The sequence below is a fragment of the Trichomycterus rosablanca genome, chromosome 3 (assembly GCF_030014385.1).
Source record: "Trichomycterus rosablanca isolate fTriRos1 chromosome 3, fTriRos1.hap1, whole genome shotgun sequence".
Taxonomy (NCBI): Eukaryota; Metazoa; Chordata; class Actinopteri; order Siluriformes; family Trichomycteridae; genus Trichomycterus; species Trichomycterus rosablanca.
Genome location: NC_085990.1, coordinates 29,187,644 through 29,206,700, shown reverse-complemented (window position 1 = coordinate 29,206,700; position 19,057 = coordinate 29,187,644). Strand labels below are relative to the sequence as shown.

The following is a 19,057-nucleotide window of genomic DNA, read 5'->3' as shown; positions in this document are numbered from 1 at the left end:
CTGAAGGTCCACTTATCACCATGTTCAATTTCATCATAAAAGGCATAACCTTTCTCCACAAAATGTCTTGGTATCCATGATGTCAGTAACAGTCAAGACTGCCAGGACTTACAGCAAAGAGTCATCCCCATTAATGACCCACCCACATCAGTGACCCACCTTATACACTGATCAGCCATAACATTAAAACCATCTCCTTGTTTCTACTCTCACTGTCCATGTTATTAGCTCCACGTACCATATAGAGACACTTTGTAGTTCTACAATTACTGACTGTAGTCCATCTGTTTCTCTGCTGTTTCCCTTTCATGCTGTTCTTTAATGGTCAGGACCCCCACAGGACCACTACAGAGTAGGCATTATTTAGGTGGTGGATCATTCTCAGCACTGCAGTGACACTGACATGGCGGTGGTGTGTTAGTGGATAAGACACAGAAATGCTGATGGTGTTTTTAAACACCTCACTGTCCCTGCTGGACTGAGAATAGTCCACCAACCAAAAATATTCAGCCAACAGTGCCTTGTAGGCAGCATCCTGTGACCAATGATGAAGGTCTAGAAGATGATCACCTCAAACAGCAGCAACAGATGAGCGATCGTCTCTGACTTTACATCTACAAGGTGGACCAACTAGGTAGGAGTGTCTAATAGAGTGGACAGTGAGTGGACAATCAAGACTGCCAGTACTTACAGCAGAGAATCATCTCCATCAATGACCCACCCACATCAATGGACCCACCTTATCATATGGTATCATATGATCTCAAAAACCTTACCTAACCTCTCCTACATAAGCCCAGATTACCAATCTGAAGCACTCTTATTCTGTACACATCAGGAGAAGAGCCAGCTGAAGGTAAACGAGAAAGAGGACACAATGCCAAAAACAATAAACAAGCCTTTACAAGCCTAAAAGCAAACAGTAGACAGGATAATTTGGAGAATCACTATTCATATGGTTACCAGCAGTCAGAAACGACTCGACAGTACTTATTAATGATAATAATAATCATAATACCCTTCTTATAGTAGATAAAGAATGTGTAAAAATCAGATAGAACAGCTTAAAATCTTTCAAAAAACACAAACTTGAGTCACACAGGTGTTTTTACTTAGGTCAAGGACATTTATTTACATCTTCTAATCATGGTGTACAGACATCATTTAAAGTAATACACAATCTATTATCTCAAACAGCTTTTATACATATAGTTATTTACCAAGTCTCACATTGTGGCTAACTTTTCTTGGTTTTGTTTATTATTACCTTTTTGCTGCCAAACAGTGGATCTTTCAGACCGACAGCACTGTATAACTAAGGCCTGATTGTACTTTCAATAACTAAACATCAGACATCTGGTCTAATATTCATTAAATAGCCTAATCTAATACAGTTTCCTAAAACTAAGAGGTATACAAAACTGCAAATGTTTTAATGTGATGCATCAGCTGGTCATCTGACCAACAGCTAATGTAAATCATTTGCTCTAACAGAAGCCTCACATTAGAGCTAACACATACATGGTATGACTCAGAGGGATATAAACAGCATCAACACTTTCACATTTTACATTCTTCACTTGGGAAAATCAAATTACACAGCGATTTTAAACAGCAGTGTTGGATCAGCAAGTTTTTTTTTTCATGCAGATGAAATAAGGCGTGTGCAGGCGTGTACAGCTCGACTGCCATCTGTCTATTACAATGATTCTTCAGCGACACGATTATCATTAAGTAAAGCATTATTATATATAATGCAAATCTCTAAAATCTGATTGTGAACAATAAAAAAGAAACTGTACTTTAAACACTAAGATAACTTAACAAAAAAGAGGTACATAATGCTGAACTATTAACTGAACATTGTATAACCAGGCAAGAATGATATTTAAAAATGAAATTAAAATAATGAACTTATCAAAAAACAAAAGCTTTTAGCCTGACAGTCTCCAAACATCCAGCTGACTTTTTTTTTTATTTATGCCTGTGATACTGTGTTCAGTTAAGAGAAAGAGAGAGATAGAGTAAGAGAAAAAAGAAAGAGAGAAAGAGATTATCATTTTTTAAGATTGAATAATGAAACTGAGAATTGAAACCACTGTTCTCATAACATAAGCTATGAATCAACCTGGAGAAGTTTGTTTCTTTAGTTTTGCACTAGAGCTACAAGGCTAATGTGGCTCATAAGCCAGGAAAGCTTCCACTTCCACAACTGCATCCACTTGTTCAATAATGTACATGATATGCCGCTCAGGTGGCGCAGCGGTAAAGTACGCTAGTGCACCAGAGTTGGAGTTCTGAATGCATCGCATCGAACTCTACCTCTCCGACTAGGTTGGGTGGCAGCATGAAGAACGATTGACTGTTGTTCAGGGTTAGAGGGTAGAGAGTCGGATCATAGGTCCTCATAACTGGTACAACTGCGGCCCCTGCTGGCTGACTGACTGATGGCGCCTGCACAGGGCTGAGGAATAATGCTGATGGGGGTGTGACCCTCCGTACACAGCATCCATTAGTGTGTGAACTCAACTCGTGCAGGTGAAAAATGCAGTCTGTACTGATTGCGTACCGGAGGGGGCGCAAGTCAGTTGAGAGGCGTCCTCAGTCAGCGATGAAGGGTCGAACCAGTATAGATCTCGACAGTATAGATCCCTGAACAACAGACAATCGTTCTTCATGCTGCCGCCCAACCTAGTCGGAGAGGTAGAGTCGAGATTATAGAGGAACCAATCAGGGTAATTGGACACGACTAGAATAGGGGAGAAAAATTGGGGTAAAAAAAGTGGGGATAAATAGATAATAATAAAAAAAAATTATAATCTACATGATATACTACATGAGCTTACATGGGTTGTGACACTTCATTTTAGACCAAGACAAATAAAAAAACACTACAAAAGTCCAATCGAGGCATATCAGATCGGCTTCCTAGACCTTATTATATTGGTTGTGGTTTGGCCTAATAGGTGCAGTCAAACTAACCCAATTTACGAGAGCGCGCAAATAGCTAGTAAGCAACAATGAGAACATGCAGCAAAATTAAATGACATGCTAGATCTTTATGTGCCTCCAAATGAATAATGTTGCTTTACATTTTTGATGCACAGTGATATTGATGGCATATTTTTGACCCAGCAGGTTTTACAGAAGCTCACTCACTCACTTTCTTAACCGCTTATCCAATTAGGATCACCTGGGGGGGGGCGTTGGGGTGCTGGAGCCTATCCCAGTTTTTCAGTGGGCACAAGGCACACAGTAACACCCTGGGCAGGGCGCCAATCCATCGCAGGGCAGACACACATAGACCCATTCACCTATAGGGCAATTCGGTGTCTCCAATTAACCTGACTGCATGTTTTTGGACTGTGGGAGGAAACCGGAGCTCCCGGAGGAAACCCACGCAGACACGGGGAGAACATGCAAACCCAACACAGAAAGGACCCGGACCGCCCCACCTGGGGATCGAACCCAGGACCTTCTTGCTGTGAGGCGACAGTGCTACCCACCGAGCCACTGTGCCGCCCGTTTTACAAAAGCTCCACAATAAATATATGGACACCATTTTTATTTAGTTCACTGTGGTGTTTCAGCCACAACTATTGCTAACAGGTGTATAAAATCAATGATATATCATTATATGCTTCCAACCTTTTGACAACAGTTTGGGGAAAGCATGACTGTACTGTACTGGCATGTTCGGGGTGTGTTCTGCCCAGTGATTTCTGTAAACCTGAACCCACCGTAACGCTGACCAGGATAAAGCAATGGTAAAAACAGGAATATGTAATTGAAAAATGATTACACTACTGTGCCTAAAGCAAAGACACTTCAGAACTGTTTTGATGACAAAACAAACCTAACCTCAAGTCCATTAATCCCCCATGGATTACATTAATTAAAAATAATTAATAGTAAAACAAACATACAGATGTGGTGGATTTAAAGGCAATAACCTGATGTATCATCAGTATACATGTTTGGCTTCAAAATCAAATGTGTGTACATTTCTTTGAGTCCTAACCTGAACCCCAACAGAACCCCTATCTGCCGGTCAGATGGCTTCATACAGACATGACTGGCTACATCTGAGGGGGGGTGGCTGAGTTTTCACAATGGATTGGCATCCTGTCTGTGGGGTGTTAATGCATTGCACCCAGTGATTCAGACACACTGCGACCCCGACCTAGATAAAGCGACAGTAAAAAAATGAAAATGATGGCGCTCAGGTGGCGCAGCAGTAAAACACACTAGCACACCAGAGCTGACATTTCGAACTCGTCTGTTTGAACTTAGCTCTGCCATTCATCTGGGCTGGGCGTCTACATGAACAACGATTGGTTGTTCATACAGGGTGGAAGCCGAATAGGGACTCCTCATAACTGAGGCAATTACGACGTCTGCTGGCTGATTGATGGCGCCTGCACAGAGTCGAAGAATAACGCTTTTATCAGGGTGTATCTCCGTACACAAAGCTGATCTGCATATGAACTCGCCTCGTGCAGGTGAAAAGATGCAGTCGGCTACTACACAAGTGTGTGTCAGTCTCGCTCTCCTCAATCAGGGTGGGGATCGGCATCAGTAGAGAGGAAGCATAATGTAATTGGGTAATTAGATACGCTAAAAAAAAGTCAGGAAAAAAGGGGACAAAATGCATAAACAAAAAAAATGAAAATGATATGCTATTGCAGAGCTTTGTTTTCTGTTACTGAGCTTTCAAGGTGAAGGTCCAATGATTTATGGTACGGTATGTATGTTGAGAAACACCATCATTGTAGCTCCAGTGTAAAATGAAAGAAGCAACATCACATGACAAACCATGTCTTTGCTCACACTTATTGGAAAAGAAAAAAGTGCCTACATTTAATTTCTAAACACAATATTCATTTATTTATTCATTTTTGTTGACAAAAGTGGAAGTGGAAGTGGAAGTGTTTTCCACTTCAATCATAACCTTTAACATTAATGCTTAAATATTGTGTGCTTTACTGAACGTATATCGACTGAGGGTCCAGTTGCACATGTCAATGTGTCTTGTTTATGTGTCTTTCTAGCTCTGTGTGTGTGAATGATAGCATGTGTGTAACTGATAAAGTGTGTGTGTGTGTGTGTGTGTGTGTGAATGTGGGTTCACTTTTCCTGCAGCAATGCAGGGATGTTGATGTTCCAGCCAATGGCCTGGCGATCGAAGCCGCAGGTGAACAGGTTACACGCCTGATTCTCTTCGTTCCACACGGAGCAGCACACCATGCGCCGATGCCCCTGCACACAACACACACGCATCAGCAAATGCGTATATGTACTGACATAGATAGGTGGCGGTACAGGGATATTTTTACCATACCGCACCTAAGTCTTATCTTGTAGATTGTATTCTGAAGGTACAAGGCTGTATATGCAAGCAATACACAGAGATACGTTTCATCCACACAAATCTGTGCAAAAGTCTCAGACGTCTTATATTTTACATTTCATACATGGAGTTTACTCAATAAAGTGTCAGATGAGCCAATTTTAGATTTCCAAAAATTCATTTAAATAAATGTTGCCTAGTTACATTTGTACATAATGATGCAATGATAGAAAACATGACACGGGAGTTTTAAAGCTGCACTGATCAGTGTTTATTTTGGTCAGGGTAGCAGCAGGTCCGGTTCCAACCGAAATCATTGAGCACAAGACATAACTACCCTGAATAGGGCAACAATTCATCTGCACAGACCTAGCCAATCATGTCTGTGTGGAGGCCTGGCTTTCCAATAGCATTCGGGATCAAAACTCAGCACTTGACCCGTAGAGGTTTTGTAGATCTGTAATATACTGTAATAAACTAATGAAATATTGTAACACAGTTGTACATACACTGATCAGCCATAACATTAAAACCACCTCCATGTTTCTACACTCACTGTCCATTTTATCAGCTCCATTACCATATAGAAGCACTTAGTTGTTCTACAATTACTGACTGTAGTCCATCTATTTCTCTGCATACTTTTTTATCCTGCTTTCACCCTGTTGTTCAGTGGTCAGGACCCCCAGAGGACCACCACAGAGCAGGTATTATTTAGGTGGTGGATCATTCTCAGCACTGCATTGACACTGACATGGTGGTGGTGTGTTAGTGTGTGTTGTGCTGGTATGAGTGGATCAGACACATCAGCGCTGATGGAGTTTTTAAATACTGTGTCCACTAAGTGTCGACTCAATTAGACACTCCTACCTAGTTGGTCAAACTTGTAGATGTAAAGTCAGAGACGATCACTCATCTATAAGTTGTTCATCTTCTAGACCAGGGGTCCTCAAACTTTTTAACTTAAGGGCCGGATTACTTCAGTGTTTCGGGGGGTCAGACCGCAGATGAAATAGTAAACACACCCCAAAAAAAGCTATTTACTATGTATACTGGATGTATTGTCTGCTGTGTATAACTGTAGTATAATTTTACTTCATAATGATAATGCAGACATTTTATTTATTTTAATCATTTCCATTATCCCAACTCATACAGTGTTTCCCCAAAAATCAGTGTGAACTGTGAGTCTGCTTTTGCCTGACGAGACAGTAAGCATCAGGATCCATATTTGTTACTGCCAGTCATTATAGGTAATAAGTGTCGATGAGTGAGTCTGAATCTAGTTGGAGATTTAAGGTGTTTAAACTTCGATAAAGTCTGCTCACAGGTACAGTGGTACCTCGGTATACGTCCTTAATACGTTCCAGATCCTTGGATTCATACCAAACAGGACGTGTACCAAACGAATTCTTCCCAGTAGAAATAAAAAGAAAATGATTAATCCGTTCCCATAAAAAAAAATCCTATTGTTATTGCCATATTATACGTTGATGGGGTTATATAAAATAATGTATAAAACGGATAGTTCCGGTCCTAAAATCTGATTGGCTGAGCCGCGTTCGAAGCCGCTGTAAAATCACCGATATAAGCGCACCTGTCACCACCTCACATCATTCCATATTAATACGCCACTGAAAAGAAAAAGTACAAACTTGGTTGAACACTATTTTAAGTCATGTACTATACATGGAAATGTCCAGATTAATATAAACAGTAATCCTGATCATTAAGCGGGTGTTTCGTCCAAGAAATAGTGTAATAGTTTGCGAATGTTATGTTCGCCCTCATGTTGCCTATAGCAATACGGCACACCGTTAACGCTCGTGGCTTTGTCTCGCGAGAGGTAAACAAGAGTAGCGTGCGGTGTCGTGACTCATTTTGACCCGTACAAGTTCTAGCACGCGAGTCGTATTCCAAACAAAGGTCGTATACCAAGTAAAATTGTTCGCGTCCAAACAGGACAATAATTCCTGAATCTGCATGTAGTTAAGAGCATTAGTTTTAATGAAATCAACACAGGACACAACGATTTTCATAATGAAATTCCATTTAACTGCTTTGCAACACAGTGCAGTGGCTGCGGTCAGTCATCTCTCTATTGATACGCACAATCACTCCTCTCGCCGAACCCACCATGCTTGGAGCGCCACCCATTGGATCGCTGCCGTATAATCTACGGAGACTCCAGGTGGCCAATTTTTGTTTTTTCTGGGTTTTTTTTCCGCTATAATACTGTGAGTTTAAAGATGAACAGGGGCCAGACAACATGTATTGCTACTGTGGTTAAAGGGGCCGGTCAGATGAAAGCATTGAGCCGTATATGGCCCGCGGGCCGTAGTTTGATGACCCCTGTTCTAGACCTTCATCAGTGGTCAGAGGACGCTGCCCATGGGGTGCTGTTGGCGCTGGATGTTTTGGTTGGTGGTTTTTGGTTCTCAGTCCAGCAGGGAAAGTGAGGTGTTTAAAAACTCCATCAGTGCTGCTGTGTCTGATCCACTCATACCAGCACAACACACACTAACACACCACCACCATGTCAGTGTCACTGCAGTGCTGAGAATGATCCACCACCCAAATAATACCTACTATGTGGTGGTCCTGGGAGAGTCCTGACCATTGACAAACAGCATGAAAGGGGGCTAACAAAGCATGCAGAGAAACAGACAGACTACAGTCAGTAATTGTAGAACTACAAAGTGCTTCTATATGGTAAGAGCTGATAAAATGGACAGTGAGTGTAGAAACAAGGAGGTGGGTTTAATATTATGACTGATAAAATGGGGATTTTTCATTTATTTCTACAGAAGTTTGATTTCCATAACTTGAATGAAGTCGCACGCTGTCATCTTTGGCCCAGTGTGTTCATCATGCACGGCACAAATTCAGCAAAGTTCCCCAATAAAACCAAGCATTATGTGATGCACTAGATCAGCACAAAAAATTGTCTCTATTCAATTCTCCTTCTGCACTGTCCCAATTTGAGTAAACCCAATTTTCCTGTGTACTCCTGCATCCCTGACTGGTCCAGTTGTAACTTCCTTTATAGGCATATTATTCTTTAATTTATTAGGATATTAACCTGATGTTTTATACACTTTGGTTACATTCATAACAAGACAGGTAGTTACTGGTTACACAAGATTCATCAGTTCACAAGTTCAAAATCAAACACAGTCATGGACAATTTTGTATCTCCAAATAACCTGACCTGCATGTCTTTGGACTGTGGGAGGAAACCGAAGCTCCCAGAGGAAACCCAAGCAGACACCATACAGAAAGGACCCTAACTGCTCCACCTGGGAATCGAAACCAGGACCTTCTTGCTGTGAAGCGACAGTGCTACCTAACGAGTCACCATGCCGCCCTCCTTTATAGGCAAATGACCAAACCCTGTTTGAATGGGTTCATTAGAAACAAACCCACAAACAGCAGCACAGTGTTTCAGATTGTTGGTTAATACAGACTACCTTAATCAGAGGGTTTTAGAACATGCAGCACAAGTGCCTGTCAGAAATGGCACCACATTATGCAGGAAGAAAATGAGGAAGCCAAATGCTTCCACCATGGAAGAGGCAGCTTCAATTGTAAAGCTTTTATAGCTTTACACAATGCTGGATTAATGACAGTTGCATAGTAAATAATCTACCCAGGATTGGACTATTAGTCCAAGATCTCAGCACTGGTGAGCTAGTGTGTTTTACAGCTGCATCACTCGAGCATCTCCGGACAAACTTCTCCGGACAACAGCACATTAGATATTGCACGGATAGATCTGGACTGGACAAAACTTGCCCATAAAATAAATGATGGGGCTTAACTATTACATTAATGAAATATTGAAAGATGTGAGTATGCATTTATCAAAAAATGGGTGAAATTGACTCTATGACTTGGTATCTGCATGAGCCTTCAAGCTTCAATGAAAAACTTCAACCACATTAACACTGTCAGACACTAAACATACCCTGACTGATATAAATAATTACATACTGATCATTAATTACCACAATGTAAAATTCAGTGTCAGTTTAACAAGGCTATTTGGCGAGTACCTGTCTGTTGCTGCGAGGGAGGCGAGCCAGTCGAACCCCATTCATATCGAACAGCCTGACTTGCCTGTTGTCGTGTGGCAGAGCAATGATCTTCTGGTTTGCCGACACACTTATCCTATAGATCAGAGCAGGACAAAGTTATACATTTGGAAAATAGCAAACATCATTTACCACATCATTTATATTTAATACAGTTTTATTTATCTAAAATGTGTAACAATTGTAACAAAGCAGTTGTGTCTTGTGACTGTGGAAATTTGAGCCCTTTTAGTCAAAAGGTCTGAATTTGTGAGGTCAGGCACTGAATTTGGATGAGAAGGACTGGCTTGCAATTGGATTTCTAATTAACCCCAAAAGTGTTCAGGGAGCTTAAAGTTGGGGCTCCTACACAATTTGTCAAATGATGTCTTTATAAAATCCTGCAATCCTGTTTAGTGCATGGTGGCTCAGTCATGATGAAACAAGACCTTTCACAAACTTTTAACACAACGCTGGATGTGTATAATTTTATGCAATTATACTGAGGGCCTGAACATTAAGGGGCCTGAACATTTGAATGCTTAACACCGAGAGCTAAACACTAAAAGGCTGAACATTTAAATGCCAAACAATGGGAGTTGAACACTGAAAGGCTGAATATTTAAATGCTAAACATTGGGAGCTGAACACTGAAAGGCTGAACAATTACAGACTGAACATTGAAAGGCTGAACACTGGAAGGCTGAACATTTAAATGCCAAACACTGGGAGCTGAACACTGAAAGGCTGAACATTTAAATGCTAAACACTGGGAGCTGAACACTGAAAGGCTGAACAATTAAAGACTGAACATTAAAAGGCTGAACACTGAAAGGCTGAACATTTAAATGCTAAACACTGGGAGCTGAACACTGAAAGGCTGAATATTTAAATGCTAAACACTGGGAGCTGAACACTGAAAGGCTGAACAATTAAAGACTGAACATTAAAAGGCTGAACACTGAAAGGCTGAACATTTAAATGCTAAACACTGGGAACTGAACACTGAAAGGCTGAACAATTACAGACTGAACATTGAAAGGCTGAACACTGGAAGGCTGAACATTTAAATGCCAAACACTGGGAGCTGAACACTGAAAGGCTGAACAATTAAAGACTGAACATTAAAAGGCTAAATACTAAAAGGCTGAACATGAAGAGCTGAACACTAAAAGGCTGAACACTGAAAGACTGAACATTGAAAAACTGAACACTGAAAGGCTGAACATGTAAATGCTAAACACTGAGAGCTGAACACTGAAAGGCTGAATTTTGAGAGCTAAACACTGAAAGGCTGAACATTGAAATGCTAAACACTGAGCTGAACACTGAAAGACTGAACACTGAAAGACTGAGGGCAAGCCGTAGCCTAGTGGTTAGGGCACAGGACTAGTAATCCAAAGGTTGCTGGTTCAAGCCCCACCACTGGTAGGTTGCTGCTGTTGGGCCCTCGAGCAAGGCCCTTAACCCTTAGTTGCTCAGACTGTATACTGTAACTGTACTGTAAGTCGCTTTGGATAAAGGCGTCTGCTAAATGCGTAAAATGTAAATGTAAATGAACACTGAAAGACTGAACATTGAAAAACTGAACACTGAAAGGCTGAATTTAGAGAGCTAAACACTGAAAGGCTGAACATTGAAAGACTGAACATTGAAAAACTGAACACTGAAAGGCTGAATTTTGAGAGCTAAACACTGAAAGGCTGAACATTGAAAGGCTGAACACTGAAAGGCTGAACTTTGAAATGCTAAACACTGAGCTGAACACTGAAAGACTGAACACTGAAAGGCTGAACATTGTACATTTAAATGCTAAACACTAAGAGCTGAACACTGAAAGGCTGAACATTTAAATACTAAACACAGAGCTGAACACTCAAAGGCTGTAACATTGAAAGGCTGTAACATTGAAAGGCTAAACAGTGAGAGCTCAACACTGAAAGGCTGAACTTTGAAAGGCTGAGTATTAAAAGTCTGAACATTGAGAACTGAACATTGAAAGGTTGAGTATTAAAAGGCTGAACATTGAGAACTGAACACTGAAAAGCTGAACATTGAGTTAATAACACGCCTGTAATCAGCAGCTTTGTTCTGACTCTGTTGATCTCACCTATTTACAGCGGAGTCTGTGCGGATGGTTGCTATTGGTGACCTCATGTTCTTCAGGTCCCAGACCTTAACGGTGCGATCATCACTGCCAGACACCACGTTATCTCCCACTGTGAACACTGCCGACGTTACTGTGCTGCAACACACAAACAAACACACACTGCTTTAGAGACACCATGCAACCTAACAACTGCTGTTAACATATATTAACAAATTGCTAAAGACTCTGACTCTGTTACTGTTTTCTTTACACCTTGAATGTCCTGCAAGTAACTGGACAACACACTGTTTACTGCTAAAGTGTTTTCCTGGTGATAAAAGTTGGAATTCTTAGAACTCTGATATATAAGAAGATTTTAAAAAGAAAATCTTTGCTAAGAAACTAAAAGTGGGTTATAGAGGAATCTTTAAGCGAGAAAATTACCAGGTAAAGGTTTGGACACAAGCTTGGGTGGTGCAGTGGTAAATTACGCTGTCTTGGCTTTGGCTGATGGAAGGGGATGACTGAGATCATGTGATGTATTGATGCCCTGTCCAGGTTTTGTTACTACATTGCTTTTATGCATGGCTGTTATCCGAAAATAAAAATTCCATTAATTGACTGTTTACTACCACTTTTACTGCATAATTTAAAAAGGCTTTTTTCTTTCCACATTTACCGCATTTAGCAGACACTTATCAAAAGCTACTTAAAATTGTGAATGAATGCAGTCCAAGTAACCAAGGGTAAAGGGCTTTGCTCAAACGCCCAACAGTGGCAACTTGGCAGATGTGGGGTTCGAACCAGCAACCTTAAAATTTCTAGACGAGTACCTTAACCATTGCACTTCCACTACCATATATTAAAGCTTTGGTGTTTTGAGTATCACTTTAAAAAGTTAAGTTGTAAAGATATTTACTCCCGTTTATCACACCTAGTGTTATTAAAATTAATAAATAAACAAACAAACAAATGAATGTACAACCCCAACCCAAGGCTTCGACTTCTCTGGGCTTGGAGGCATCTAGGATGGACCATCACACAGTGGAAACGTGTACTGTGGCCAGATGAATCAGCATTCCAGGTCTTTTTTGGAAAAAATGGACGCTGTGTGCTCTGGACCATCCAGACTGTTATCAGCAACAAGTCCAAAAGCCAGGGTCTGTCATGATATGGAGTCATGTCAGTGCCCTTGGCAAAGGTCATTTACACTTCTGTGATGGCAGCATTAATGCAGAAAAGTACATTGAGATCTTAGAGCAACATGTGCTGCCTTCAAAACGTCATCTTTTCCAGGGACGTCCATGCATTTTTCTACAAGACAATGCAAAACCACATGCTGCACACATTACAAAGGCAAGGCTGCGGAAGAAGAGGGTACAGGTACTGGACTGGCCTGCCTGCAGTCCTGACCTGTCCCCAACAGACAATGTGTGGAGAATTTTGAAACCAAACATTTGACAACGACGTGTTTGCAGGATTAATGGGACAAAATAAAAGCTGAAACACTAAATCGCTCGGTATCCTCGGTGCCAAAACGTCTTTTGTGTGTGAAAAGGAATGGCAACATTATAACGTGGTAAATGCTTTACTGTCCCAACTTTATTTGGAATGTGTTGCAGGCCTGAAATGCAGGAATGGATGTTTATTAATAAATGAAATGAAGTTGACCAGATAAAACATGAAATATCTCAGGTTCATCCTGTTTGCAAACAAATAAAAGTCAAAGTAAAGTTTTTTTTATTATTTGCATTTTCCATACTGTCCCAACTTTTTCTGATTTGGGGTTGTAATACAATGAACCAGATATAACGTTCTGCATCCTTTTGTTTTCCTGTTTCCCTCATGGTGTAGCTGGTGGAATTACTTCATCCTCTGTTCTGCTTACTGATTAAGATTAGCACAGCCCGGGCTGTCCTGGCCGGTAGCCTCTAGCCTGGCTAATTTGAATTGACATGATATCAAGGTTTAATTAGGGCTAAATTCTGCGGCATTAAGGGATCTGGGCCGGGCTGCGCTGGTGGTAATAGCGGTGTCCGACTCGCTCCGGAGTGACTCACATCGAAAGCGAAGCGTGAAAACACTTTCTGACATCGCGCCTTACCATGGGAGAGTGCAGGTGGAGGATAGGGCGGGAGGAGAGGTAATAGATTAAAAGCTTGATTAAAATCCTATTAGAAGTGCGGCGATATTTTGGAAATGTTCCGTCTACCCTCCCGGGCCTTTGACAAGCAAGGTTGAGGCTCATTAGAGGAAGGGGAATGCATTTGAGTGTGAGGTTGGAGGGGGAGGGTCACTGCAGTAATGAAGAGATGCAGTCCATATGAACTGGGAACTGACAGACAACAGAGAACATTGATATAAAAATGTTCCTGGAAATGTAAGTGTGGTTGTACAAAATCCAAAACTGAGGAGCCAAACAGATGCTAGAGCGCATGCGATTCGTTTCTCAAGTGCAGGCAGATATTTCCAGAGCGCATTTGATAATTTCTCAAGTGCATGCACAAGGAGCGGTAACATACAGAGAGTCACAGTCTGTGAGTCTTTCATCTCTCGTGCCTCAATAATGAAGAGAAGACAGGCCTTTAGGTGGCACAGCGGTAAAACACGCTAGCACACCAGAGCTGACATCTCAAACTCGTCGGTTTGAATCTTAGCTCTGCTACCAGCAGACTGGGCGCCTAATCGAACAGGGAGGGTGCTAGAGGGGATTCTTCATAACTGTTGCAATTACGACCTCTGCTGGCTGATTGACGGCGCCTGCACGGGGGATAATGTGATCAGGGTGTGGCTCTTTGTACACAAAGCTGATCCACGTGGCGCAGCGGTAAAACAAGCTAGCACACCAGAGCTGACATCCCGAACTTGTCGGTTTGAATCTTAGCTCTGCTATCGGCAAGCTGGGCGCCTACATGAACAACAATTGGCTTGTTGTTCAGGGAGAGTGCCGGGGGGAAATTCCTCATAACTGATGCAATGGGGGATAATGGGGGGATAATGGGATGAGGGTGTGTCTGTCAGTACACAAAGCTGATCCACGTGGCGTAGCAGTAAAACACACTCGAGCTGACATCTTGAACTACATGGTTCGAATCTCAGCTCTGCTCTCCAGCAGGCTGGGCGCCTACACTAACAACAATTGGCTGTTGCTCATACAGGGTCGGAGCCGGACAGGGATTCCTCATAACTGATACAATTACGACCTCTGCTGGCTAATTGATCGCACCTGCAGAGAGACGGGGGATAATGGGATGAGGGTGTGTCTCTCTGTACACAAAGCTGATTCATGTGGTGCAGCAGTAAAACACACTAGAGCTGAAATTCCGAACTCGTCGGTTTGAATCTCAGCTCTGCTATCGGCAAGCTGGGCGCCTACATGAACAACAATTGGCTGTTGCTCATACAGGGTGGGAGCCGGACAGGGATTCCTCATAACTGATACAATTACGACCTCTGTTGGCTGATTGATGGCGTCTGCACAGAGACGGGGATAATGAGAATCAGTATGTGTCTCTCCGTACACAAAGCTGATCCAGGTGGCGCAGCAGTAAAACACACTAGTGCTGACATCTTGAACTAGACGCCTAAATAAACAACGATTGGCTTGTTGTTCAGGGAGAGTGCCGGAGGGGATTTCTCATAACTGATACAATTACGACCTCTGCTGGCTGATTGATGGCGTCTGCACAGAGACGGGGATAATGAGAATCAGTATGTGTCTCTCCGTACACAAAGCTGATCCAGGTGGCGCAGCAGTAAAACACACTAGAGCTGACATCTTGAACTAGACGCCTACATAAACAACGATTGGCTTGTTGTTCAGGGAGAGTGCCGAAGGGGATTTCTCATAACTGATACAATTACGACCTCTGTTGGCTGATTGATGGCGTCTGCACAGAGACGGGGATAATGAGAATCAGGATGTGTCTCTCCGTACACAAAGCGGATCCAGGTGGCGCAGCAGTAAAACACACTAGAGCTGACATCTTGAACTAGACGCCTAAATGAACAACAATTGGCTTGTTGTTCAGGGAGAGTGCTGGAGGGGATTTCTCATAACTGATACAATTACGACCTCTGTTGGCTGATTGATGGCGTCTGCACAGAGACGGGGATAATGAGAATCAGGATGTGTCTCTCCGTACACAAAGCTGATCCAGGTGGCGCAGCAGTAAAACACACTAGAGCTGACATCTTGAACTAGACGCCTAAATAAACAACGATTGGCTTGTTGTTCAGGGAGAGTGCTGGAGGGGATTTCTCATAACTGATACAATTACGACCTCTGCTGGCTGATTGATGGCGTCTGCACAGAGACGGGGATAATGAGAATCAGGATGTGTCTCTCCGTACACAAAGCTGATCCAGGTGGCGCAGCAGTAAAACACACTAGAGCTGACATCTTGAACTAGACGCCTACATAAACAACGATTGGCTTGTTGTTCAGGGAGAGTGCTGGAGGGGATTTCTCATAACTGATACAATTACGACCTCTGCTGGCTGATTGATGGCGTCTGCACAGAGACGGGGGATAATGGGATGAGGGTGTGTCTCTCTGTACACAAAGCTGATTCATGTGGTGCAGCAGTAAAACACACTAGAGCTGAAATTCCGAACTCGTCGGTTTGAATCTCAGCTTTGCTATCGGCAAGCTGGGCGCCTACATGAACAACAATTGGCTGTTGCTCATACAGGGTGGGAGCCGGACAGGGATTTCTCATAACTGATACAATTACGACCTCTGTTGGCTGATTGATGGCGTCTGCACAGAGACGGGGATAATGAGAATCAGGATGTGTCTCTCCGTACACAAAGCTGATCCAGGTGGCACAGCAGTAAAACACACTAGAGCTGACATCTTGAACTAGACGCCTAAATGAACAACGATTGGCTTGTTGTTCAGGGAGAGTGCTGGAGGGGATTTCTCATAACTGATACAATTACGACCTCTGTTGGCTGATTGATGGCGTCTGCACAGAGACGGGGATAATGAGAATCAGGATGTGTCTCTCCGTACACAAAGCTGATCCAGGTGGCGCAGCAGTAAAACACACTAGAGCTGACATCTTGAACTAGACGCCTAAATGAACAACAATTGGCTTGTTGTTCAGGGAGAGTGCTGGAGGGGATTTCTCATAACTGATACAATTACGACCTCTGTTGGCTGATTGATGGCGTCTGCACAGAGACGGGGATAATGAGAATCAGTATGTGTCTCTCCGTACACAAAGCTGATCCAGGTGGCGCAGCAGTAAAACACACTAGAGCTGACATCTTGAACTAGACGCCTAAATAAACAACGATTGGCTTGTTGTTCAGGGAGAGTGCTGGAGGGGATTTCTCATAACTGATACAATTACGACCTCTGCTGGCTGATTGATGGCGTCTGCACAGAGACGGGGATAATGAGAATCAGGATGTGTCTCTCCGTACACAAAGCTGATCCAGGTGGCGCAGCAGTAAAACACACTAGAGCTGACATCTTGAACTAGACGCCTACATAAACCACGATTGGCTTGTTGTTCAGGGAGAGTGCTGGAGGGGATTTCTCATAACTGATACAATTACGACCTCTGCTGGCTGATTGATGGCGTCTGCACAGAGACGGGGATAATGAGAATCAGGATGTGTCTCTCCGTACACAAAGCTGATCCAGGTGGCGCAGCAGTAAAACACACTAGAGCTGACATCTTGAACTAGACGCCTAAATAAACAACGATTGGCTTGTTGTTCAGGGAGAGTGCTGGAGGGGATTTCTCATAACTGATACAATTACGACCTCTGCTGGCTGACTGACGGTGCCTTCAGAAAGACGGGGAATAATGATGATCAAGGTGTGGCTCTCTGTACACAAAGTAGATCCACGTATGAACTCGCAGTTGGCTACTGCACGTGTCGGAAGAGGCGTGTGTTAGTCACGGCTCTCCTTAGTCGGAGTGGAGGTCAACATCAGTAGAGAGGAAGCATAATGCAATCGGGTAATTGGATACGACTAGAATAACAATAAACAATAAAGAGAAGGTGGATATTTCACTAAACATTCGCTATTAGTATCAGCCTGCGGTTCAACTAGAGATCTGTTTTTTGGCGTGAGTAAGACACCAGTCCCAGTGGTCCTGAGGAGAGAGGTTTGACAGGACAGACACAGTCTGCTAGGCTGTGTGTAGAGCAAGGTTGCTGCCACTTCTCATTTAAGGCAAACAGTAGCGAGTGGCAAGCTAAGACTGCACAATTAGGAGGCGATAAGCGCCTGGCCCCGGGTCGGTCGTCCCTCTGAATGGTACCGCACAGTGTCAGACAAGATTAGCTATAATTACATCAGAGCATGTAACTAACACGCACTCGCACAGGCATACTCAAATATAGCCTTCAGAACACGCTCCTGAATCAAATCCGCCAGCAATCTGAGGACTGTATTTCCTCATGGTGAGTTTGGGAGAACAAACATCACACGCTCGGAGAAAAAGAAAAGCCAGTCAGTGTTGCTTCCACAGAAGGCCCATATGCCGAAATGCTGATCTCATCAAGCCTCCAGAGGCGCAAAGCTAATCAAGTGTAGCTGGCATATGTCGACTGATGATGGGGGAAAAAGAGACGAAACTTTTTTAAAGATACAGGCAAGTACACAGGGGTGCAAGGAAAGTGGTGCTGAGGGTGCCCCCTAGTGGAACAGCGAAATATATAGTGTAAAGTTGTTATAAAGCAGTTATAGCGCATAGTCAAAAAATACACCAAAGAGCCAAAACATTAGTACTACCGGACTAAACTGCTGTTAAAACAGCTCTGACCTACTGAGACATGGACTCCACAAGACATCTAAATAAGTCCTGTAATATTTAGAACCAAGACATTACCAGCAGGTCCTTCAACTTCTGCACAATGACAGATGGATCATCCTACAGTGCACATCCTGGTGCCATCTCTTCCATGGATAAATGACGTACTTGTCCCCAGACGTCCACATGATCTCGGAAAAAAACAGGATTCAACGAACAAGTTGACTTTCTTCTATTGCTCCAATGTCAACTTTTGATTCCCTCACGCCCACTGTAGGTCAATCCGAAGCTGAGCAGGCATTAGCATGGACACGGTTACTGGTCTGCAACTACGCAGCCCCATACACAAAAGTATTCAATGCACCGTGTGTAAATGGGTGATTAAAATGATCTGCAGTTTGATCTGCAGTCCCAGTAGCTCTTCTGTTGGTCCATAGTTGTTATAGCCTCCACGTCCTCTAGCATCAATAAGTCTTGGCTGCCCAAAGTGGATCATCCTACAGTGCATCCTGGTGACGTCTCTTCCATGGATAAATGATGCACTTGTGCCCGGACGTCCACATGATCTCGGAGAAAACAGGATTCATCGGGCCAGTTGACTTTCTTCCATTGCTCCAATGTCAACTTTTGATTCCTTAATGCCCATTGAAGGTCAATCCAACACTGGGCAGGTGTTTGTATGGACACTGTGACTGGCCTGCAACTACGCAGCCCCATACACAGAAGGATTCAATGCACCGTGTGTAAATGGGGGATTAAAATTATCTCT

The 19,057-nt window shown here is 42.9% G+C and overlaps 1 protein-coding gene across 2 annotated transcripts in view; it reads right to left on the bottom strand.

The window, feature by feature from the left end:
• Positions 1–1,103: 1,103 nt before the first annotated feature.
• The window catches only part of wdr37 (WD repeat domain 37), a 61,399-nt gene continuing 43,445 nt past the window's right edge, over positions 1,104–19,057 (bottom strand). For both annotated transcript variants that reach the window (XM_062991143.1, XM_062991144.1), the window contains 3 exons: positions 11,534–11,668; positions 9,406–9,520; positions 1,104–5,259 (listed from right to left, as the gene is read on the bottom strand). In XM_062991143.1, coding sequence (XP_062847213.1) covers positions 5,128–5,259; positions 9,406–9,520; positions 11,534–11,668 — 382 coding nt within the window. In that variant the 3' untranslated portion in view covers positions 1,104–5,127. The remainder of the gene's footprint in view (positions 5,260–9,405; positions 9,521–11,533; positions 11,669–19,057) is intronic.